At 38.4% G+C, this 18,024-nt stretch overlaps 1 protein-coding gene across 3 annotated transcripts in view; it reads right to left on the reverse strand.

Moving 5' to 3' along the window:
* The window catches only part of LOC124602378 (pleckstrin homology domain-containing family D member 1-like), a 167,502-nt gene that overhangs the window by 26,161 nt on the left and 123,317 nt on the right, over window positions 1-18,024 (reverse strand). For all 3 annotated transcript variants that reach the window (XM_047136320.1, XM_047136319.1, XM_047136318.1), the window contains exon 9: window positions 676-862. In XM_047136320.1, the coding sequence (XP_046992276.1) occupies window positions 676-862 (187 nt within the window). The remainder of the gene's footprint in view (window positions 1-675; window positions 863-18,024) is intronic.

The following is an 18,024-nucleotide window of genomic DNA, read 5'->3' on the forward strand; positions in this document are numbered from 1 at the left end:
ACACACACACACACACACACACACAAAATCACATTCTGGTCTGAACTGCCAGAGTTGGCAGTTATGTGTGCACAAGGTGTGCTTGCTTGTGTTAATGCATGATGTGTGTTTCTGTTTGTCTTTCTTTTTGTGATGAAGGCTTTGGCCGATAGCTAATGTGTAAGTGTCTTTTAATTGTGCCTGTCTGCAACTTAATAATGTGTCACCTTATGGTAAGTTGCTATCTACCTTTTCCTTATACTGTTGTATATAATTTACATCAATCTCTAGGAGGAATTGAGCTGTTCTATATGTCCAAAGCAATCCAACATAGTATTATGTGTTAGTTTCTACTGTTTATCCAATTCTGCATATTATATAGTCTCCACCTGCCACAATTAATACAAGCCAAATAAAATTTTGTCTTTTAATTTTAAATATTTGTATCTAAAAGAGCAACTCTTTATAATAGTTCAATAACAACTGCACATGACAGTTGCAAAATACTGTAAAGTGGAAACTGTAGTTATGGTTCATCCAGTACATATTTAAGAATTTAATTTTTTTATTTTAATAGTAACATAAGTCACAGGGGAAAAAATATATGCCATTCATATCATTACGAAACAATATGATCATGGAATAACACAAGTTTAGAGTTAGAAGGAGAGAAATTCAGATAACATTTTGACTTACGTCGCAACTTTTTCACATCAGGCAAAATTTTTGTGCGCAACTCTAAAGGGTTAATTTCTGTCTCAAGAGCTCCTTCAAGCTTGTAAACAGAATCTTGAGCAAGTTTTAACTGTTTTTCAGCATCTATACGAGCAGACATTTCTAACAACAAATCTGACTCTGGAAGATCCTTTTGTGTTAGCAGATCCTGGAAAGAAAGGAAAAAAACAGAGAATTGTTTAACATAAAGAGCAAAGCAATCCAATGCGGATAATATTTTACATCTTTTCAATGACAATAATATGAAATGTGAAGATTGCTACACACCATATAGGAGAGATGTTGAACTGCAGACAGGCCTCCTTCTAACATAGAAAACACACACAGATCCAGACATGCACAACTCAACACACACATGACCACTGGCCAGACTCTCTATATAGTGAATAGCGATCTATACTTTTCATAACATTGTTGTTATTAAATCTTTTCATATAGGTATGCAATCCCACATAAAATACAAGAACAAATATGTGTGGATCACAAACTGTCTGCAACAGACATTTAATACATTCTTTGTACTATTTTTATATACTGACTAATATAAATAGCATGGAATGATATACCACAATATGTTAATGGTGGCTCAATATTTGGAGCTTCAAAGATTGTTTCATTATCAAAGTGGTAATAAAATCAGAACTCAGTAAATTAATTATTTAGACACTGCGGATCCAAGTTTGTAGTTGTAAAACTTTAATTTTAGTATAACAATCCATCCTGGATTTTCCATTGTTTGAATTCAGTATATTTGCAATTACAATGGTGTGCTTCTGTCACCAGGGCAAATATAATTTTTGTTTCCAATGAGTTCAAAATTGGTGATGAGGCATTGATTTCTAGATTGAAAGTTGTACATGCTGACTGCCATACAATACATTGTAAGCCTGTGGGACCTGTTAAGGTTGAGGCGGATGATGATGAGGCCCTCAACACGAGCACAGAGGCATGTCTTTCGCTTTCGTCGAAAAGTGATGAAGAAGAGGGTAATGAGGTGGTGGCATCCCCACTATCATCATGCAGTGGCTGGCAAAAGGCTCCGGCGACAGCGCCATCATCTTCTGACAGTATTTCCTCAGAAGATTAAGCCAATGGCTAAGTTTGTAAAGCAATTTAGATATAATTGTCTTCTTGCTTTCTGCTATGATGCTACGCATAACTACTCTCAATTTAAGCAAAATCCTGATATATATCCTACTGGTATAAAGGACAGTAATTTTTCATTCATGTTATCAGCAAATTTAATTAAGGTCAGATCATGCATGCCTGACACATGGGACATTCCATGGTCAAGGTTACCAAGGCACAGGGTTACTCACATACAATTATGTTAAGAAAGTATGATAAGTTTCCTGATGTGGAGAAAACTGTTATTAAAAAAGTCAACTGCAATAGGCATACACAAGTGAAGACATAGGTCACTGCCAATTGTCACAGACTGCAACAGTGAACAGATGGGCCTTGCTTGGTGCAGTAAACCACTCACCAATCCAATGCTGGACAACAACTGGTGAGCAGCCATACCATCAAGGACCGGGTCCTTGCTACTAAGATAGACACCACCACCTCTGTTAATTCATATCAAAATGCACAGGTGAGGCTCAGGCGTTCCATGCCCTGACACATCACCATTGTCACGATGAAAGAGGGTATAATTGTTAAATTGATACATCAGTCATAGTTTCATTCTCAATCAGCATGGTCAACAACTATTTAACACTCAAACAAATCACATGTAGCTTCTTGATATGTATCTCAATGCTTCTGCATGGTTACAACTAAGAAAAGCTAATACCATGGTGAAACACTGCAAATTACACAAAACTGTACCTGAAAGAACACACTCATTTTGGATCATTCATAAAAGGATAACAAATGTTATATATAAAATATATTGGCTTCTAATACCAGAGTAGGAAAATAAAGAGAGTCTATGACCAACATGTTGAGGTCATCAAAACAAGACTTCAAGCCAATGAACTAGAAGAAGGCAGTGAGGTTAACATGATAAGTAATTTACTCTGACAAACAGTGTACACTGACAACAACATTAGTTCCAAGAGTGAAAGCCCTAGCAAGATTTAAAATATCATTAGCTAATTAAAAACTATTTTTTTTCTGCCTATTACAAGAGTTTCTAGCATAGTATTAAACTGTTATGACGACATGAGTGGACCACACTTGAACAATGTTTAGAAACAGTCAACGACTCAAGATACATTTTGTGACAGAAATAAATACGCTGTAATAACAACTATCTACCAAAAAAAACACCCAAGATTAACAACTTGTCTTTAATTTTAAGTCCAGTTTAATTTTTCTGACCCTTCAAAAATTTTGAGAAAATGACATACTATAAAAACTCACTTTTATGTGCCCAACTTGCTTGCTGCCTCTCAGTTTGGCTACTGTGAAGTCATATATGTTGTCATGAATGAAACCTTGACAGAATAAAATTTACAAAATTATCCTGTTGGTATATTTTGCAATATTATGTGGACTATAAAATTCTACTTGATAAAAAAAGTTCAGAATTTATAAAAAGCTCACCTGAAATGCAACAAGCATTACGAAAATACGCTAAAAACGAAGTTTGAGAACAATATCTTGAAATTGCTCACAAGTGCAAGGCAGTAAATGTTATCATAAAGTGAGAGCACATTTGATGAAAAAGAATTACTAATGTCAGCCGCATGAGGTCACTGAAATCTAAAATTTGATGTTGTAAAGTGAAAATTAGTGCCAGACCAGGGATCGAACCAGGATTTCCTACTTTACGTAAGTGGTCATCTTAACTGCTCTGACTATCCAAATAAATTTTCCATCTGACCCAAATTCCCAACTTATCACACACTCCTTCCATAGTGCTGCCCTGTCCACCATCACCACTGCTCATAGCACTTAACGTGATTCCTGCAAGAAGTCAGACCTAGGATGCAGCCACACTGAAGATGTGTCATGAAATGCTGTCAAGGCATATAGATATTATTATTATTATTATTATATGTGTCATTCTACAGTGGTTTATATATGTGATGTAGAAGGATTAGTGACATCAGCCGCATGATGGCACTGAAATACAATCTCTGACATATGTGACAAGGACATTATACTCTAAGACAAAAAAGACACATCATGAAGGAATTATCTGAATGTAATGGAAATCGGTAGACATGATGTACATGTAGGGACAAACAAATGATTACAATTTAAGATAAAATTGGATGATTTATTCAAGAGAAACAGCTTCAGGGAGTGAACAAGTCAATAACTATGGTCCACCTCTAGTCCTTGTACAAGCATTGATTGATAGATTTGTTGAATGTTCTCCTGAGGGATGTCCTGCCAAATTCTGTCCAATTGGTGCAGTAGATCATCAAAATCCCGAACTGGTTGGCAGGCCCTGCTCATAATGCTCCACACATTCAAGGCAGGGTTTAGCAAGAACGAAAGCAAGCGGTAATAATTTGTACTGTGTGTGGGCAGGCATTGTCCTGCTGAAATGTAAGGACAGGATGGCTTGCCATGAAAGGCAACAAGATGGTGTGTAGAATATCATCAGTGTACCACTCATCATCATACCTCAATCTGAAATTAGACGAATCACTGAAGACAATTCTACTCTAGTCAATGAGATTCCAGGCTGAAGACGTGTCTTGAGACATTCTGGAAAGCAGTGGGATACTGTCGCCCGCCATATGGCCCAACAACCAGGTTCGGGCTGCCATTTCTTTTCATAACAGGACCCCTTTCGTTGTCATTCGCAGTACCCTTATAGCACAATGGCACCTTGGCCAGCAAGGTCACCAGATCTCTCCCTAACTGAAAACATTTGGAGTATTATGGGCAAGGTCCTACAACCAGCTCACAATTTTGACAATCTGACGCACATATAGGACAAAATTCGGCACAATATCTCTTAGGAAGACATCTAACATCTCTATCAACCAATGCTAAGAAAAATAACACCTTTCATAAGGGTCAGAGGTGGACCAACGTGTTAATAATTTGCTCAGTTTGTGACACCCTTTCTCTTCAATAAATCATGCTATTTTTCTGAAATTGTAATCATTTGTTTGTCTTACATGTAAATGACATCTACCGATTTCTGTCCCATTTGGGTAATTCCTTTGCGGTGCATTCTTTTGCTTTCTTGTAGTGTGATTCAATGGCTACAAGTGGAAATCTGTGTCAGACTGGGACTCGAACCTGGATTTCCCATTTTACATGAACAGTTATCTCAACTACTTCAGCCATCTGAACATGTTTCCTGCTCAATCTAAATTCCCAATTTGTCGCACTCTATACTTCTGTAGTGCACCGCCCCCCCCCTCCCCCCTCTTCCATCATATATAGAAATGGTCAAGGAATCATAAATATGTGGCGTCTGTTATTTAAGACATGTCTGTAAGAACAGACACCATACACAATAGCGAGAGTGTTGTTGGCCCCAGAATAATATTATGGATGGATATTAAAAAACTGTGTAAGTTCTTCTATGGCAACACTAGAGGCAGAGTATAAATGGTCAATAGGCAGATGGAATATCAGCAAGATTGAAACGTAACAACAAACATGGAAACTATTCCAACACCTTCAATGGGCTCAGTACTCAAGCAAGCAATGTAACAAAATGAGATCTTGGCAACAAACGGATATCAACATAATGGTGACTGTACAAAATGTCACAAGAAAGCTCTGATCAAATGCAAGATTAACTACTCAGTTACTGACACAGCAGGAAAGAGCATTTGAAAGATGAAGTTGCAACATCCTGAAGTGATGGAGTGCGCTGATGAACTCAGGAAAGTAGGGCATGTTCAGTCACATCCCTATAGAAAGATAATGTCATTGGTGTAGCCCAAAAAATACATATATCTTGACTACCACAGCTTAGTTCTCTGTTGTAGTTCAGTATTGCAGTTAACTAGTACTAATGCAGCACTGGTGACTCTTCATACACAGTTCGAATGTTATTCAAGATGGCGGCGTGTGTTGATATCCGCGATTTTACTCCAAAAATAAGTTACAGTGAAGCCGTTACAAATTCGTGTGTAAGGTGCAAAAGTGAATTATTAAAGTATAATGAGCGTATTGCTAGTTTACAATGTGTAATCAGCAGTCTAAGAATAGAAATCGACAGCCTGAAGTCCGAAAATATGGAACTGAAGTCGAAGCGAAACATGGATCCATTGCTTCAAGACAGACAGAAGGACATAAACTTTCGCCAGAACATGGCTACATTGGTGCAAAATGACGCTGATAAATCATCAGAATGGAAGGTAGTACACAACAAGCGTAAAACAATCGGCACTAAAACTTCGTCTACAGCAAATGTTTCGAGGTTCGAGAATGTAAACAATTTTGATGTACTTTGTTCTAGTAATAGTCTCACAGAAAGTGAAAACCATCGTAAGAAGAGTGTACCGATAAACTATCGGAAAAAGGTTAGGTTTGATCTTCCAAAGCCACAACGTTCAGTTAACAGCAATGAAAGTGGCAGTGGTGTGATCCAGTCTGCTGTGAGAGAAACATCAACAAATCATTTTCACATTTTCGCTGATAGTCATGGTAGAGGCATGGCTGATATAGTGAAAAGCAGTTTTAATGCTGCCGATGTTTGTGGAATTGTGAAGCCAGGTGCTAAACTTCAAGAAGTTGTAGCGGAGTGTGATCCTGAAAAAGTAAAAAACGAGTGTGTGATCTTAATAGGTGGCTCAAACAACGTTGCCTGCAACGAAGGGAATGATGTCATACAGTCGCTCAGGAAGAAAGTATCGGCACTTCATCAGTCTAAGGTATTTGTTCTGAACATTCCAGAGAGACATGACTTAATTCCACAGTCCTGTGTAAATGAGGCTATCTCACAAACGAACTCTAAGTTAGCAAAGTTGTGTAAGCATTTTAAAAATACTTGTGTTGTAGATATAAGCAGTTTTGGATGAGAATTATTTACAAGACACAGTATGCACCTGAACAGATCAGGAAAAAAAGCATTAGGTACCCTCTTAAAAACAAAAATATTGGAAGAAGTCCACAAATGTACCCCAAAGTTGGAACCAATCGCACTTAAATGGCTCCAGCCATCAAGTCAGACTCGGCTTCAAACTCAAATGTTTCAGGAAATTGTTAGTAATGAACGTACTGTGTCTGTAGCTACAGATAATTTTTTAGGCAAAAGTTTACAGTTGTCTCTAATTCCAAAGAAATGACGATTTTTCACCAAAATGTGGGAGGTCTTGGTAATAAAGTAAATGACATTACTGTTCTGTTAGAGGAACCACAAGAAATAAAAGATACTGATGAATTATGTTTTAGTGAACATCATGTGAAAGATATGAAAGGTTACAGCTAAGTGGTTACTGTCAGGCAGCGCATTACTCTAGAACCATCATGGAAAAAGGTGGAGTGGTAATTTATGTAAAAAACAACATATCTTACAATGCATTAGATTTAAAGAGCCATTGTATAGAACAACAAACTGAAGTATGTGGTGTTGAGATTACTGTAAATGACTTCACGGCTGTAGTGTTAGCACTGTATAGATCTCCCTCAGGGAATTTGAATGTATTTCTTAAGCACTTAGATTCTTTATTATCCATGCTGTACTCAAAGTCCAAGGACTTGATAATTACTGGTGACTTTAATGTTGATTTCCTAAATGAGAGCAATAGTAAAGCTAATTTAGTACATTTAATGGAGTCTTATAATCTGATGGCAATAGTAGATTTCCCAACTAGGGTTACTGTTAACAGTAAAAGTCTGATAGATAATATATTTATAGATAAGTCTAAATGCAATGAGATCACTGTGCCTTTCTGATCATGGTGGTCAATTGCTTAGGCTCAATTACATCAGTGTGTGCAACAGTTCCGAGGATTCTTGGAAATCTTTTAGGATAATAAATGAACAGGGCCTTAAAAAATTCAATGATAGCCTTAAAAGAGGTAGATTGGACCCCAGTTTATAGGGAAACAGATGTAAACAAAAAGTACAATTCATTTTTAAATGAATTCATGTCTGTATTTGAGTCCATCTTTCCCAAAAAAGTAGTTAGAAATAGTCATATAGGCAATGCCAAGAAGTCTTGGATCACTACAGGGATAATAACATCTTGTAGAACAAAGAGGATGTTATACAGTTCTCTCAGGACTTGTAATGATCCAAAGAAATGACAACACTACAAACTTTACTGTAGCATTCTCAAGAAGGTTATAAATAAATCTAAAAGTATGTGCATAAAATCAGAAATTGAAAGCTCAGAAAATAAAATTAAAACTATATGGAATGTAATAAAGAGGGAAACTGGCAGGACAACAGGGAACATGTCTCAGGTAGAGATTAAAACAGGGGACAGTATCATAAAGAAACCTGAGTTGGTTGCAGAAATATTTAATAACCACTTTTTGAGAGCAGCAGAGAAGACAGGCTGTAATGGTTCTATGGAAGAATCATTGTCCCTCCTACAGAAAGCTATTAGCAACAGAATCCCACAGTTATCCTTACCTCCAGTTACTGTAAGCGAAGTCATAAGAGTAATTAGATCATTAAAAAATAAAAATTCTGCTGGTGTGGACAATATTTCTAGTAAAATACTGAAACACTGTTATAAATTTGTTAGTCCCGTCTTATGCAATATATACAATGCATTCCTACAAGATGGGATTGTCCCTGACAGACTTAAGTTGGCTGTAGTGATTCCTCTCTTTAAAAAAGGTGATAGAAGCATTGTTACAAACTATCACCCAATATCCCTATTAACTACCTTCTCGAAAATTCTAGAAAAACTCATGCACAGAAGGATTGTAGACCATCTCAACTTCCACAGTATCTTAAGCAAAAATCAGTTTGGTTTTCGTGCCGATCTTTGTACTGAACAGGCAATATTCTCTTTCAGCAACCAAGTTTTGGAAGCCATTAACAAAAAAATGTCTTCAGTGGGTATTTTTTGTGATCTTACGAAAGCCTTTGACTGTGTAAACCACCAAATTCTTTGGAAAAAGGCAGAATACTATGGTTTAAGTGGTACTGTTGGCTTGTGGCTAGAATCATATCTACAGGATCGGAAGCAGATTGTAATGCTAAATGGCTCTTCTGGAGAACCTGCCTCGTCTGAATGGGGCACGATAACATGTGGTGTGCCTCAAGGCTCCGCTTTGGGCCCACTGCTTTTCCTCATCTTTATTAATGATCTTCCTCTTTGTTCTGAGACAAACAGCAAATTTACCCTGTTTGCCGATGATACCACAATTCTAATTGACGATTTGATTGATCATGATCTTGAACAAACTACAAATACTGTTTTTAATGACATCTTAAATTGGTTCTCCTCAAATGGTCTCTCACTCAATGCAGATAAAACTCATTATATGAGGTTCCATACATCACAAAGTAATCCCGATGAAATTAACATAAAATGTAGAGATCAACCAATACAGAAAGTTGAAGATACAAAATTCCTGGGTGCTTACATAGACAGTAAATGTAATTGGTCAGTTCACATTCTTCATCTATGTAAAAAACTTAGCCCGGCAACATTTGCATTACGGGTAATTTCTTCAGTGGCTGAAGTTGACACTATTAAGGTTGCCTACTTTGGCTACTTCCACTCATTGATGTCATATGCTATCATATTCTGGGGGAACCAACCACTTGCAAAAAAAGTTTTCACCATCCAAAAAGAAAGCAATCAGAATAATGCGTGGGGTCCATCAAAGACACTCTTTCAGGCATTTGTTTCGGAAGATAGGTATCCTAACAACTGCCTCACAGTATATTTTTTCCTTGCTGACCTTTGTGTGCAAAAATTATTCCATCTACCAAGACAACAGTAAATTCCATGGTTATAACACCAGAAACAAAGACAATCTACATTTCGAAATGAAACGTCTCACTCTGGTACAAATAGGAGTTTACTACTCCAGCATTAAGCTGTTCAATGCTCTACCACTACATATCAAATGTGTTCACACAGAACTGCCACAATTTAAACAAGTTCTCAAAGATTACCTGACAGAGAAATCTTATTATACTGTGGATGAATATCTGAAAGAAAATGTATACCATCACTAAACTTATTGTGTCTAGAAGTAGTTCAATTGATTTTATTGTGCATTTGAGCATTAGCACACTTTTTGTAACAACAGATTGGCTGTACATGTATTTACTCTTGTAGGCCTAATATCTGATTTAACTTTATGCTCTTATCTTTAACCTTTATTTGAAACTCCTTTTTCTGTTAAATGGTTGTTATGTTATCTAGCTGACATTGTATCTGTTACTGTATTTATAGTATGTCTTACTTAAAATATGTACAATTTACCATTGAATTGCCCTTGTATTTATTGTAAGTTTAAATTGAAACCTGTACAATTTGACACGTTCCATATCCTTGTGATTGACTCACTAACTGGATCTACGGAACAAGAAATGCATAAATAAATTACTGAGATGACTATGATCTACGATACTAATGCACACTATATCTGCTACCATAAGCTGCTGCTGCCTTATTCAGGCCTCTGCTGATGGGAAGACTTTGGTGCCTTCCAACACGAGGATCCTGCAGGCCTCACTGATGATCCTTGGCAAGCTGGTCAAGCACTACTGCTCCAGACGAGTGCAATAATTGTTGCCTGTGAACTTGCAGCTATGAGCAGACTCCAGCATCGCAGTCCAGTCTCTCACAGAGAGGTCTTGATGTAGGACTCCATCACTACAGGTACCTCATGCACAACCACACGACCTACGTAAATGAGAATGCCCTGGTAAAGTGCTGGCCACTGAGGTGGCATGGGCAACAGCCTCCTTGTTACAGCTAGCTGGCCATGACCTCATAAAGCACTCAAGTGAGCACCTGCCTCACCACAGAAACTGAGAAATGCTGCTATCAATGCCTACCAGCATGACCAGCACCCTTCTGCCAACTGCATTGCTGGCAGTCACGAAGGAAGACAACTGTGTACCTATGATCAATAAATGTTTATTTTGGTAACACTAAATGTTTATTTTGATAATAATGTCTTACTGTCATCTTCACGTGTTCCACAGATCTCACCACCACATTCAGCATGATCCTATCTTGACAACTGTAGAGGCCACAGTCCCAGTGCTCTATATCTGGTGTTATCGAGTGGCCACCAGCAGTAGAGAGACTATGTATGGTATGACACCTGTATGTCTACAGCATCATTTGCCGATGTTGTCTCTCTAGCTCCTCTTCGAGATCACTTGCTACAGTTCTGCAATCTGTTGCTATGCAGTGCGATGAATGAATTTCTTTTGTTGACCTCGTGACTGTCTTTTATTGACCTCTTTTTGTATTTCTTTATTTACCCATATAGAAATTTGTCTCGAGATGAATTGTTGTGTATTCACGCTGTGTTGAGTATATGTAGGAAGTTCAGAAGGCTTGATCACGAGGCACAGCAGTGTACAGAATGCCACTGGGTAATGATTCAGTGCAAGGAGTAATGTAGTTTGTCTCTTGTCTGTGCATTGGAGGTACAGTTTCTCCATTGTTTACTGTGTAACACCATATGGAAGTTACACAAATGCCAGAACTGTGCAGCAACTTTGCATGAAATAGTTGAAGCCTTGAAAGGGAGCCACACTGCTGAGAACTACAGCCAAACAGAGGAAGCTGCATGATGCATTGTAGTGTTTCAGGATATTTGTAAACACCACAACAGACAACTGGAAAGCCATTGACAAGAGATGCTTGCGAGTAAATTGAATAAGGATAAATGTAATGGGAAAGAGAAACTGTGTGTTTTCCTTTCTTGCATGCAGTTAATGTGGAGCAGTGGTCGAGCCGGCAAGAAGGGACAAGTAAAAATGGTATTACAGTCACTGGTCGTCTGGGAGTCATTTGTGCCATGGTGCAGCAAGTGCATCTATCCAAGAGCCATGGAGTAAACGACACACCGATGACGACGTAATGAACAACTGAAGAGCGGTAGTTGATTTTCTGGTTTTTCTCTCAGGTCCTACAGTACACATGTACGGACGTTTGAATGTACTCAAGAGAGTGGTATTACCGTAGCAATTGTTAGTTGTGTTGAGAAAAGTAACAGTGAAAATGTTGGGCGAAATATACCCCTGTTTGTGAGAAGTGTGGCTATTTATTTAGTAGCACAGTAGAGAGAACTTGCAGAAGCAATCCAGGAATCTTCACCACAATTGGATCGACAGGTAACAGTGAAAATGTTGGGAGAAATATACCCATGTTTGTCAGAGGTGTGGCTATTTATTTAGTAGTGCAGTAGAGAGAACTTGTGGAATCATTCCAGGAATCTTCACCGGAGTTGGATCGACAAGGAGGTGGCACGGGAGAATCCAGACCACCAAAAAACTACTCTGAGAAGAGTGGATAAAGGTAATACTACTTTTATCTGGCTGTGTATTGGGGTGGGCAAAATATTGCCCTGTTATACTGGCCTGGAATGTAACTTCCTGCTAGTGCTGGTATAAGACCCACAACAAATCTTACAAAATAAACAACAGCAGGGAAAGAAGGAAAACTACACCCCAGCATTACTAACGAAAGTTGCAGCATTGGAGGCCATTAATGGGCAACCACAATCTGATTTGGGGGGAGATGAAAGCTTCTTTAAATATAGCACTTGCTTCCATTAATCCCTTAACAGCTAATTAAACAATTCCTTTCTTGGGGGAAAATGACTGGAATGTGCGTGTTTTTATTAGTGGTGTGAATGCTGCCACTAAACTGGGCTGATTAAACTTCCTTAAATATGGCAAGGTTACAGTTAGCAAATAATGGAAGTATGTACATAGTGTATCATAAGTAAGGTGCAACATCTGATGAGCTGGCCAACAGAATTGTCCAGCACTTATCATAAGCTAAACTGTCACAGTTTTTTTTATGGAGAAACTCAGTGGGCTGTTGCAGAAAAACAGCAAATCAGTGGAGCCCTTCTCGGACAAGATTAGGATGGTTAACACACATACTTATGAACAGTTGCAGAATGCAGAGACTGACAGAGTCATCACACATGAGGCGGAAAAGAGGGCTTCAGATGTATTTGTGAGCAGCATTTCTGCTGACATGTCAAGAACAGTAAGGGTAGAGAACATAAATGATTTGTCTACTGCTATTAAGATCTTCACACATCAGAAAAATTAGTATCACCACATATCAAGGGAAAAATAGACATTGCTACTTGGAGACAGAGTGACCATAGCATTTTCTCCTCCGAGGTAGTGTGTTATAGGTGTGGGCATATGGGCCACATGAAAGCAATGCTGAAATGTTGTGTGTGGTGTAAAAAGGTAGACATTAGGTGTGCGATTGCCGGTACAAGCAATGTCCAAGTAAACATTCATTACATAGGAACAGGAGTACCTTGTCTGTCTGAGACAAGAAAGGACTGCAAAAACATATTCGGAGGTGGAGTGATACTTACTATTCACAGTAAATTGTACAGAACATAAATTTTTGATGGACACAGATGCTCATGTGTCAGTTGTAGTCTGGAACTCATGGGCATAAAAAGTCTGAGGTCTCCATGATATAGGTTACATAGGGTGTAGAGTCATTGGAAAGCAATGAGGAATTGGATAAGTCACACTGCTTTATATGCAGAAGTGTAGTACATTTCAGCGAAAGGGGCAGAGTTTTATGGTTCCGGACAAAGTCTGTCAAACGGGTGGATGATTACTAATTAAGACCTCCTACAGGAAGGTGATGCACATAGCTCAAGTGAAGACCTTTGCCACAAGCAAACCCTCAATGCATCTGCATCACATAAAAAAAGGAAACAATAGGAAAGTGATGGAAGACTTGTTACTGCAGTTCATGTACACATTTAATCCAAATGGTCCATTACTAGTGGTACTAGTCACGCAGCACAAGATACCAAGGGAAACAATGCATCCATACTGAACATAGCAGAAACTCTGGAAACTTGAGTCAGTGCGAATATTTCTTGGCAATGGTTTTGAAAAGTGGATAACATCAACTAGAAGTAACAAGAAGGAACAGGCAAAGACTGCTTTTACTGTCCGCTTAGACCATTTCTAGTACTATCAAACACTGTTTGGAAGCATGAATGCACCAGCTAGTTTTCAAAGATTGTTGGATGAAACAATGCGTGGTTTATGTAGACAAATCACAGTGTTTTTGAAGGACATGGAGGAACAATTTTGTTGACCAGAGGAGGAGTTTGAAATACTGGGAACAGCACAGCTAACACTGGGTACTGATAAATGTCACTTTGCGGCAACAGAAGTACACTATCTTGGGTGTATGATCGATCAGTCATGAAGGTGTAAAAACTGACCCCTGGTTAGTATCAGCAGTGAGGAAGTTCTTGCCACCACAGACAGCTAAACAGCTGGAATCATTTTAGGCCTTTGTAACTGTCATAAAAAAATCATCAAAAATTTTGCTGAGATTGCTGAGCCTCTGAACCAGTTATTTAAGAAAGGAGTTCAGTTTAAATGGTCTACCAAATGTCAACCTGTATTTGATATCTTGAAACAGACACTGGCGTTAGCTCCAGTTTTAGTACTTTCCAACTTTGAAAAGGAATTCATTTTGTCCTGTGATGCGAGCAATGTGGTGGTGCAATGGATTGCAAGAAGAGTATTGATAACAAGAAACATCCAGTAACATATACTTCCAGACAACTGAACGAAGCAGAACAAAATTATTCTACTACAGATAGAGAAATGTTAAGAGTTTTCTACAGCATTTCTTACTTCTGTTGTTATTTGTATGGCCAAAAGGTTAAAGTTGTACAGATCGTGCCATGTCAGAGTGGTTGATAGGATTTAGGATTAAAAGATCCTTTCAAGTAAGTTAACAAGGTGGGCACTAAGGTTAAGTGAATTTGGTTACAGGGTGCTCCACAAAACAGGGAGAGAGCCTATTAACATCGATAGTTTAAGCAGGAAAATTGTAGTTTTGCAAGAACTGGACAAGAACATTGCTGAGTGGCTAAGAGCAACACATATAGCTGACATTAGTGTTGTGCCTGTCGACCTGCCAGCACTTTCATTTGGTAAGTCACATCATCTTTGTTTTTAGATATATATTTCCTACGTGGAATGTTTCCCTCTATTATAACCATGACATTAGTGTTAGGTATTCAGATCACAGCTACAGTTCAGAACACATGATGGCTTATTGTGCACAACAACAAGGTGTGGAGCATACATGGTGTGGTACCCATAGCATTCTGATATGAAGTTTAGAAACAAAGTACTTGCGGTCCCAGGGCAACTGACGGTGGGTGGTTGAAAAAGTTTGGAGGACTAGGAAGCTGGATGTTGGGCAATATGTTGGAAACTGTGTTACCTCATGCACAATGGGCTGATCTTTAAGTCACTGACCAATTCCATTACAAAGACTACCAGAAAGGTCAAAACTATTCGAAATGATAGGATTGTGTATTTTACGACCATTCAACACAGGCCACACCAACTCAGATGCTTCGTGAGCGCCTGCCGGCACCGGTAAAAGCACCTGTGCTCTGCTGTAGCGCTGGTGGGATTTGGGAAGGTGAGGGAGGCAGACAAAGCACTCGTTGTGGCAGAGATAGGAGAGGAATGTGTTGCAGCAGCACTTGGTGAGACGTGAGCCATGTTAATGCCAGTTTTGCGTACAGACAGAAAAAAATAATTTTATTGTGTTTCTTATTCTGCACTAATTTAAAACATTCTTTCTTCATCTTTGGCATCACTTTGAAGCCACTTACTTTCTGATATTTGGAACAATTTTTTGGCAGTTGCAATTCGAAGTATAGCTTCCAACGAAGCATTAAACTTGACCTTGTTTTTGTTTTGTTAATATTCATAACTGAAAACATTGATCACAAATGAACATTGTTCCAGACATAGCAACACATTTCAGGACAAGGGCATGAATCCTCAGGAATTCTTGTTGACCAACACCGTGGTCTGTCAAAATTGAATCACACTGTAGTTTTATCAGCTCAACATGAAGACTTGATGGGTATCCTCTGTGTGCACCGAAAAAGGCACCATCAAAACTTTTGAGTGCTGGTTTTATTTGTCTTATTTCTTCAAACCTGTCTCCAAATTCTTTACCCAATGACAAATGCTTTTGTGTACTCAATGATGAGTTCATAAAAACCTAAATTCAAGGCTTTTAGGGAGGGAAAATTGTCCAAATGTCATCTTTGAAGCTAACTTTTTAAAAGCAAAAGCTGCAATTTGAACTTTCAATATGGTCACACATAGTACCAACTAATTAATTTTTACCTTGAAATGAGATATTTAAATGATGTAAATACCCATGACATCATTCATGAAAGTGACGTCAGTAATCCATTGCTCATCGTCCAACTCTGACTGTGGAGAACCTTTCATATCAGTGAACAGAGCTATTTCTTATCTCAAACTGAAAAATACTGAGCATACTTTCGAGCAACTTAACCATTGTAAGGCACAATAAAAAGGAATGTCTTTGTGAACTGATTCAAGATCCTCCAAAAATCGTTTAAATTTCCGATGATTCAAGCCTTGCTTTCTATAAAAATTCACAATTTCTGCAACTTTATCCGTGATTGGCCTAAAGTTGTGGAAAACCTTTGCACATAGCTGTTCTTGATGTAAAAGGCAGTGGATTGTCAAAATTAAGGGAAGCCCGGCATTGGCACTTTTTTTTTTTTTATAAGCCCTACAAAACCCACCCCTTCCGACAATATTGCTGGGGCTCTGTAAGTTACAGTACTGTACAGACACTCGAGTAACAACTGCATATTGTTCAAAACCACCTCTACAGCCAGGAAAATACCTTCCCCAGTTCTGGTACTTTTCAAAGAAATAACATCTAACAGTTCCTCGGTAACAGTGAAATCTTTTTTTTGACACCCCTTACGAAAATTTTAAGTTCAGCGATGCTACAATTGTCAGTCCTCTCATCAAGGGTAACTGAGTACTCTACAAAGTTAGACATTTATTGTGCAACTGCTCCTTTAATTGCACATCAATTTCTTGCACTCCTTGAGAAATTGTATGTTCAGACACTTGTTTGCAAATTGGCCATCCATAAAACATCTTCCACTTTTTGGAATTTTCAGTGCAACAATGTAGCTTGCCTGATCTGCACTTTCTGATGAGCAATTCATCTCAGATGTCTGTGCGACAACAACAGCAATAATTAGCTTTAAAATGTTACCACACAAAACAGTCTCATACTTTAGTTTAACAACAATATATAAAGAGAAACAGCGCAAGTTTCTATATGAGTACGATTACTAAATAGTATATTTTTGTTTTTCTTTCAAAATGAACATTATAAACTAGGCTTACCTCTTCAGATTGTGGCAATTCTGATTTTAATTTAGTAATCAGTTCACTTTTGTCTGGTCCAACAATCCCTCCATGTGTTGAGGGCTGTTTATTTTCATAGAGACGGAGCACTGTCAATACTTAAGTATTTACAGTAGAACGGCTTATTAAGAACAGTGCTTTCCCATCAGACATCATAAACAAATATGGACCTTCCCACTGAGCATTAAAAATGGCATACCTAAATGTGAACCTTTTCTGTTGATGCTGAATGCTCGCAAGACAGATTAACATTGTCCCATTTAATAAGATTTCGAACGGATACTCCAATGCACCAAAGATGATGCAAGAGCAAGTGCTGTCGCTGTCACACAAATGCAGCTACAACCACTACACGAGAGCAAAGTGGGGAGGGAGGTGGAAAGCACCAGCGCCACTCGGCACAGCACTGGGGCATGCAAGCACTAAAACCCTCGAGATGACATGGCCTGATTTCATGGGACACCAGCGAGTAGTTGGTACATATTGAGCATAATAGGCTACTCCTCAAGGTTCATAGTGATGACTTCAATTTCTGACAAGCAAGCACTTATGGTAGCACAAACAATGGTGAATAACTGGTTGTCACGTTTAACATTCCAAATACTTTAATTACACATCACGGCATTAATTTTGTGCACAGTTTTAGAAGACAGTTCTGTCAATTGTTTCACATTCATATGCTTAGAACAAGCCCTTTCCACCCTCAAGCCAATGGGAGCGTGGAGAAACAGTTCATCGCGTTATTTCTGAGATGTTAAGCTATTATGTGAATAGTAATCACAACAGTACATCACTTCCGCATACAATTCCAAAGTGCACACAGCTACCAGCCTTCAACCGTATGAGGTAATACATGGCAAAAACACCTTTGCCTTTCAAAGTGATAAAACTGAAGCTTGGAACCAATTGAGAATCTGTAAAAATGGCTGCAAAAAGGAAGCAGTCATTTTGCAAAAAGTGAAATGCATCAGCACAAAAGCTTTAGAGCAC

The sequence above is a fragment of the Schistocerca americana genome, chromosome 1 (genome assembly GCF_021461395.2).
Source record: "Schistocerca americana isolate TAMUIC-IGC-003095 chromosome 1, iqSchAmer2.1, whole genome shotgun sequence".
Taxonomy (NCBI): Eukaryota; Metazoa; Arthropoda; class Insecta; order Orthoptera; family Acrididae; genus Schistocerca; species Schistocerca americana.